The sequence below is a fragment of the Pyrus communis genome, chromosome 3 (genome assembly GCF_963583255.1).
Source record: "Pyrus communis chromosome 3, drPyrComm1.1, whole genome shotgun sequence".
NCBI lineage: Eukaryota > Viridiplantae > Streptophyta > Magnoliopsida > Rosales > Rosaceae > Pyrus > Pyrus communis.
The window spans coordinates 6,011,191-6,018,909 of record NC_084805.1 but is presented as its reverse complement, the minus strand read 5'-3'; the positions used below and the strand labels follow the sequence as shown (position 1 = coordinate 6,018,909).

Sequence of the window (7,719 nt, the reverse complement as noted above, 5' to 3'; positions counted from 1 at the left end):
CTAATTTTGTTTTGTAATGTATTCTTCATTTTTTATTATTTTGAAGATTATTATGGGAAAATAGAAGAAACATTAATTTGATATCTACAAAACCTAGTCTAAATATTGTTTTATGCGTTTTTCATTTTTTGAGTTTGTTTTTATAAAACAGTAAACCTAACACATCTTTTACTCGTTTTTATCTTCAAAAATAAAAAAACCATTTTGCAAAATACTAACGAACAGCCCCTGAACCATTGCCATACAAGTAAAACTAACTCTTCATCCAATTGATAAAATTAGGCAATGTGAAAAACGAAATTTGAAGAATGAGTAGAAAATAAAGTGAAACAGAATAAAATCTACAACTACTTTTAAAGAAAATAAATAAATAAATAAATAGATGTGTAGCATCGCAAAAGGAAAAAAAAAAAAAAAAAAAGAAAAAAAGTAAAATAAATATAAAAAAAAATCAAAGCGCTTTCTTTCTCTCTCGCTTGTGCTTTTGCTTCGTTTCATCGTCCAAATTTCGTTGCCTGAGCTCCTGAACCCGTAAGTTGCTCGATTCAAAGTTTTTCCTTGTTGGGTTTCTTCTCCTTTGTTCAATTTGCTTGCTTTAATTGAACTGGAATATGATCAGAAAATCTTAATTTTGGGGTGTCGTATAATTGCATTGCTACTTACTTTCAATTGGGTTTATTCTGCTGATCAGATCTGGCTATACTCCTTTCAATTCTTCTTCTTTTTTCTTGTTTCTTGGGATTTTTAATTTGGAAGCTAATTTAGCTTATTATTTGTGGATTTCTATATGTTTTTATTTATTTATTTATTTTTTGAATTCTATTTACTTTTTGTTGTTCCAGTTAATGGACTGATTTGTTTGTGTTTTGTTGGTCTGATAGGGTTGTGATCTAAGAAACATGGTGAAGGACACTGCTTACTATGAAGTATTGGATGTCAATGTCGACGCCTCTTATGCTGAGATTAAAAAGGCTTACTATCTCAAGGTAATTCACTTTCTTGATTTCTTCATGTTTTCGCTCTTGCAGAAGCAATCTTAACCGCGAACAATAATAATTTTGTTTTCCCCGATTCAGAGTTTCAAAAGTTTGTAGTTGCTTTTGAGTAGTTATAACTGCCGATTTAAGTTAGTGCATTGTTTGAATTCAGTAGCATGGTTTGGTTCGGTTCACACAATTTTTATAGGTATCTGGCTTGTAATATATACTCTATGTTTATTTATTCTAAATTCTCTATGAAAGTTCGCCATTTCCAGGAATTATCGGGCTTTTAAAGCCTCAAAATTATTGTTTGTCCAAAGCTTTAATCACATCACAGAACTGATTCTTACGCAGCATTGATTCGTTTATTAGTTATGCCTCCACATCATTATGCACTGTGCTTTGCTATATGCTACCTTGACTGCCTTCTCATGTTTAAAGTATTTCGATTTACTTCTCGTTATAATTGTATGCCCAGATTTTATTTTATGTTTAGGATAGAGACATCTACTTAATTATAATATGGGGTTTATATGTTGTTTCTAGGCAAGGCGTGTTCACCCTGATAAAAATCCTGGAGATCCAAAGGCTGCCGAAAATTTCCAGGTAAGCTAACTAAAAATCTGAGCTATTAAATTACATTTTCTATTGACAACCGAAACTTGTGATTGAGTTTTCATATGCATAACCATCACTATACTTGTGTTCATTGTGTTGAACTTATAATATCGATGTGTTTTTGCTGGGAAAGTTTGAAGATGCATTATTGAAAAACCAAAACTCAAGACTTATAGAATTATATTGTAATTTGATGTTAACTTGAATTAGGCAAGTACGCTTTGGGCTACCTGCCCTGAATGTATATGTACATTTCCTCCCCAAGCCAGTTGTATATTCATGTAAAAAGTACAGGAAAATGTTTCATTTCACATCTAATGTTGCGTTCATATTTATTACTTTTAAGTTTTCTTGTCATTTTGGGTCCTAATTTCCTGAGTATCGTATTTTCTTTAAGGCACTGGGCGAGGCTTATCAGGTTTTAAGTGATCCAGAGAAGCGTGAAGCATATGACAAGCACGGAAAGGCAGGCATACCACAGTAAGTTTTTACAAACTAGGGAATATAATAACTATTTAAATATTTTATCATTAAAATAATAATCATTAATGATATTATGCCATTTTGTAATTTCCTGGAAAGAGTTGTAATGCATTTCTAAACATATCCTGCAATTAGTCTCCATGATATTAAGTTGTGCCTAAACGAAGTTTTTCTAATTTGGAGATGATGTTTATTCTCCAGTTGTAACAATTAGTAAAGTGTTGAAATGATTCGTGAATGAGATGCACGATACCATCAGGCTCTCATTCTGTCTCAAGGATAACATGTTGGAAATACTTATATCTGCAATTATGTTTTTTCTTTCCAGGGATTCCATGGTAGACCCTGCAGCTGTGTTTGGGATGCTTTTTGGGAGCGAATTCTTTGAAGATTATGTTGGTCAACTTGCTTTAGCTTCTTTGTCATCTGTTGAAATTGAAGAAGAGACACAGGACCCTGAAGTCCGTAGGCAGAAAGTCACGGAGAAAATGAGGGTACGTATTTTACACTGGCACTATTAAGATATTGGGTTTTCAGTATGCATAATTATATCCTCTACCTCTTTTTTATTTTATTTTTTGTTGTTGTGTAGACCTTGCAGAAGGAAAGGGAAGTAAAGCTCATAACTATTCTGAAAGATCGCCTTCAACCATTTGTTGATGGTCGTAATGATGAGTTTGTAAAATGGGCAAATTCAGAAGCACAACGCCTCTCGTCAGCAGGTATACCCTTTTTGTTCTCCCGCCAAAAGTGACAATATTGTTTTCCGAAAAGGTTTTAAAAATCTGTATTATGACATTGTACCTGATCATTTGCCTTTTAAAAAAAATTACTTCATTCAGCAGGCACTATAAAGCTGCATTTAACTTTCGATAAGCAATTGCCTAAAGGAGATGAAAGCTTAATTCTCTCTTCCAATGAAACTCACCAAATGACCTGCTTGCTTCTGAAAATAAATAAATGAGCTGGAGAAATGTTGCATTTTCACCAATTGTATGGTTTCAATGTACACTTTAAAACACTCTAGCAAATTAGGAAAAGCACTCCGACTACTATAACTTTTATACAAAAACACTTCAAGAGATCAATTGGGGAATAAAAACTCTTGTCTATCCACTTGTCCTGATTTAATTGATTTTTTGTTGTAAAGTTTCTTAGATGCCCTTCTACAATTACAAAGTAAGATGGTTTTTTTCCATAAGTATTGAGTTTGAAGTTTTTTTTTCAAGAAATTGTAATGTTATCAAGGGCTTACATGTGAAAAGCCCTTAAAATGTTTCAATGATGTTCCACCAATTGTATTGGTTTTGATGTATACTTTAAAACTTTACAGTGCTTACTAAATGAAACCTTAATTTTGCTTCTTGCTTGCTGCAATTAGCCCTGAGCCATAATTGATTTTCTTTTTATTAGCCTTTGGTGAGGCTATGCTGCATACGATTGGTTATATTTACACGAGGCAAGCTGCAAGAGAAATTGGAAAAGACAAACGATACATGAAGGTTCCATTTTTAGCAGAATGGGTGCGAGATAAAGGACACCAGATAAAATCACAAGTATCAGCAGCTTCAGGTACACATTTGCCATCCAGGAGTTCTTTGGTGAAGCACTGGGTGTATATCCTTCAGTGTAAAAATTTGTTATGGTCCGGGAAAACTGATTATTATCTTGATCTGTGCAGGTGCTGTAGCTTTAATTCAACTACAGGAAGATCTAAAGAAGTTGAACCAAGGTGAAAACAAGGAAGAGACCTTAATGAAGGCCATTGAAGAGAGGAAGGATCAAGTGCTTAATTCTCTATGGCAAATTAATGTCGTTGATATTGAGTCAACCTTATCACGTGTCTGCCAAGCAGTGAGTTCCAGTTTTTCCTTTCTTAAGCCTAATAATAGTACTTCATCCGGCAAGCTATTACTTTGCGGTATTAGGTAAATACAATCGAGGTAGCCTCTAGTAGAATTTGAAGAAATCATTAAAAATTGTGTTCTATTCTTCAGGTACTTAAAGACCCCACTGTGTCCAGGGATGTTCTGAGGGATCGGGCTAAAGCATTGAAAAAGTTAGGAACAGTCTTCCAAGTAAGCGTTTCTTTTCCTTGAATTGTAGCAATATGTCCTTCCAGGACCCGAATTTTTCTTTTTGCCGGATGTGAAATTTTCAGACTCAGTAATTTTTATTGGCGAACGAATATTTACAATCTCATATTTCCATTATTTTCCAGGGTGCGAAAGCTGCTTACAGTAGAGAGAACAGTCTCCGCCATGAAAACGACACCAAAATAGATTCTGCATCATCATCGTAATTGCTTCATATATACAAAAAGCAATTCCATCTTCATTGTGATGTGCGTGGGCATGTTTAAGGTGATAGGGTTTTATAGCGTATGTTTCCGCTTGATTTGATTAGTTTAGTGTGCTACCCTTGACTTGAATCAACCTTTGCTTGTTTCTGTTGTATTTAATTGTGTTTCTTTTGTATGTACATGAATGAGCTATATAAATATGAATTAGTGTTTTCAAGGCTGGAAATCTTTTTCTTGAGCTCCATAGCCTTAAAATCAGGTGAATGTTGTTGCAGGATTGGCCACATTTTTGCCTGTTTGAGAAACATTTGTATTCAATGCTGCCTCGATGTACTATAAAACCAAGATTGGGGTTGTCCGCTAAGAATTCAAAAAATCTAATAAAACTAAGAATGAATCAATGAAATGTTGCTTGATCTTTAGTACAATGAATTGATTTTCTCACCCAAAAAGATCTAAATGTACTTTTAAGCAATTGCTCTATAGACCCTATACTTGTTCCTGAAGTAGAAAACGTTCCATTTGTTCTGAATAGCTTCTTTCAAAGAAATGTTTTATAATTCTAGGAATATTTAAAGAACAAACTGTTGTAGGCCTATTTGATTAAGTTATTTTAAGGGAATAGAGAGAGAGGGGGCCGGCGGTAGCAAGAGTGAAGAGGGAGATTTAATTGTAAGGTGTGTTGTATCACCCCCATTGTGCCTTTATTTATAGTAGTAGGATTGGTAAAAACCTTACCTTTTTAGGATTACGACTCTTAATAGGTAATCAACACCTAATAAGAATATAAGAGATATTCCTAGATCCACTAGGATTTACACAATCACATTCCTATTCTAAATATGATTGCAACACTCCCTCTTGAGTGTAAATACTCAACAAACCATCAAATTAGATCTTAAGCAGATAAGGTAGAATAGTTGATGAAGTCGTCAGCACAACGGGTGAATAGGAGTCTCAAATTTAATGAAAGTATGCATTGATAGTAAAACTCACAAAATTTTGCTATGGTAAAACACAAGGTATGGGGAAAACCCATAGACTAAGGAGAAAAGTGAGAAGTATGCATAATGTCTAAAACAAACGTCAAACAGGATGAAAGTAGTGAACTCAATGGAGTATGATCATCCCAGGATAGGTGCCTCATCAAAACCTCGTTAGGTAGCAAAAATCTAGTGGGAAAAATGCTCCTAATCGTAGGAAAAAGAGTACATTAAAATCAAGTGAGTATGCTTCTGGATACTCCCGCTGAGTTAAACATAACTTCAATATAAGAGAACTACAAGCAATTCAACTCAGATAATTTACGCATATCGATTCCTTGGACAAGCTTCTGAAAAGTAGACTTGGGCAATGACTTGGTGAAGAGATCAGCCAGGTTGTCCTAAGAACGAATTTGCTTGACTTCAATGTTCTGATGCTGTTGTTGTTGGTAAGAATAAAAGAACTTCGACGCTATGTGCTTGGTGTTGTCTCCCTTGATGTATCCCTTCTTTAACTGCTTGATACATGCTGCATTGTCTTCAAAGATCGTCGTACGAAGGTCAATGACGGAAGTAAGACCACTAGTGCTTTAAGTATGTTCCATAACTGCTCTTAACCAAAAGCACTCGCGCGATGCTTCATGTAAGGCGAGAATCTTAGCATGGTTCGAAAAAGTTGCAACTAGTGTTTGCTTGGTAGACCTCCAAGATATAGTGGTGTCTCCAAAGATAAAGACATAGCCCATTTGAGAGCGTGCCCTATATGGGTTAGACAGATATCCACCATTTGTGTACAACGAGGCGAGAATCAATCCGAGAACCAAGGGGGTGGCAACACTCGAAGATTCGCTGGTATAGAACAAGCCTAAATTCGTCGTACCCTTGAGGTAGTGGAAAATGTCTTTAACACTATTCCAGTGCCTGCGTGTGGGTGCATTGCTGTATCTAGCGAAAAGATTAACAACGAAGGAGATGTTGGGTCTAGTGCATTGAGCCAAGTACAATAAAGCCCTAATTGCACTTAGGTATGGAACTTCGAGTTCCAAAATCTATTCCTCATCCTTCTTTGGACGGAAGGGATCTCGTTTAGCATCCAGAGACCAAACGACCATAGGTGTACTCGACGGCTTCGCTTTATCCTCATTAAAACGTCGCAACACCTAACGATTGCAAATCCGGAATGTGACTTCTTTATGAACATGCATGGGCATAATTCGTTGTTCACATAACCCTGACTTGTCAAATATTCACTCAAACGGTTATACCATATCCACCCAAATTGTTTCAATTCGTAGAGTGATCTCCTCAATCTAATACAGAAAGTGTTCCGTGGTCTAGAGCTATTTGAACCAATCAATGGAAGTCTTTCTGGAACTTTCATGTAGATTTCTGGAACTTTCACATAATCCTGACTTGTCAAATATTCACTCAGACGGTTATAACACGTCCATAAGCTGCATATTCAGTTTTTCAGAAACTACCAAACTAATTAGTTAGCGGATGGTTATAACGTCTATTATGGGGGAATACGTGATAGGAGCATATTTATGTGACTTAGTTAGCTTGTTTTCTTGCATTTACATAGTTAGTTTCCATTTATTATAGTGTTTTAAGTTATTTCCGTGTGTTTGTAGGTCCTAATGGCAGAGTTGGCAAGAAAGTGCATATTGGAGCTATTTGGAGCAGTGTTAGGCATGGAATGGATAACTTGCATATGGAGCAAGGTGGATGGACGAATTTGAAGATCAAGAGAGGCTAGGAAGTGCTTAATATCTGGAGAAACAAATTTGGAAGCCTTGAAGATAAGGAATCAGCTACAAAGAAGGAACATTATCCAAACAAACCTTATATTATCCAAACCTTATCCAACCTTATCTTATCTTATCCTATCCTAATATTTTCCTACCTTAATTTCAGCTGCAAAGAGGACTCATTTTTACATTTAATCACCTAAATATCAGGTTCTAGAAGCCCTATTTTCGTGCCCTAAGTTTATGCCACATGTAACCCTTCTAGAAGTTCTATAATCTGCCACAAGGACCATTCCTTGTCCTCCCTGGAATCTGATTGAAAGTGTCCTTGTTCTTTGGTGATTTGGAGTCCTAATTCCTCTCATTTTCAGCCCAATTTCGTGCCTTCCCTTCATCCTATAAATACATGATGCCGCAACACTCATAAACACCACCCTCTACCACAATTTCACACCACACCATCCACCACACCTCAAGAGCCTAAATTTAGAAAATCCCCATTGTGCAGCAGCAAGGAAAGAAGGAAGAGCCACATGGAGTGTTTCTAGGTGTATTCTATCTTTGTTTTCAATGTTTAAGTTTAATTATCTTTGTTTTGCGAA

At 35.7% G+C, this 7,719-nt stretch overlaps 1 protein-coding gene across 1 annotated transcript; it reads left to right on the top strand.

The window, feature by feature from the left end:
* The first annotated feature begins 415 nt into the window (after positions 1–415).
* Positions 416–4,609, top strand: LOC137728891 (chaperone protein dnaJ 10-like). The gene is made up of 10 exons (XM_068467683.1): positions 416–531; positions 882–986; positions 1,527–1,586; positions 1,996–2,078; positions 2,410–2,575; positions 2,674–2,803; positions 3,495–3,653; positions 3,763–3,935; positions 4,079–4,159; positions 4,303–4,609. The coding sequence occupies exons 2-10, from the start codon at positions 900–902 to the stop codon at positions 4,381–4,383; spliced, it is 1,020 nt and encodes a 339-aa protein (XP_068323784.1). The 5' UTR covers positions 416–531; positions 882–899; the 3' UTR covers positions 4,384–4,609.
* Positions 4,610–7,719: the final 3,110 nt, after the last annotated feature.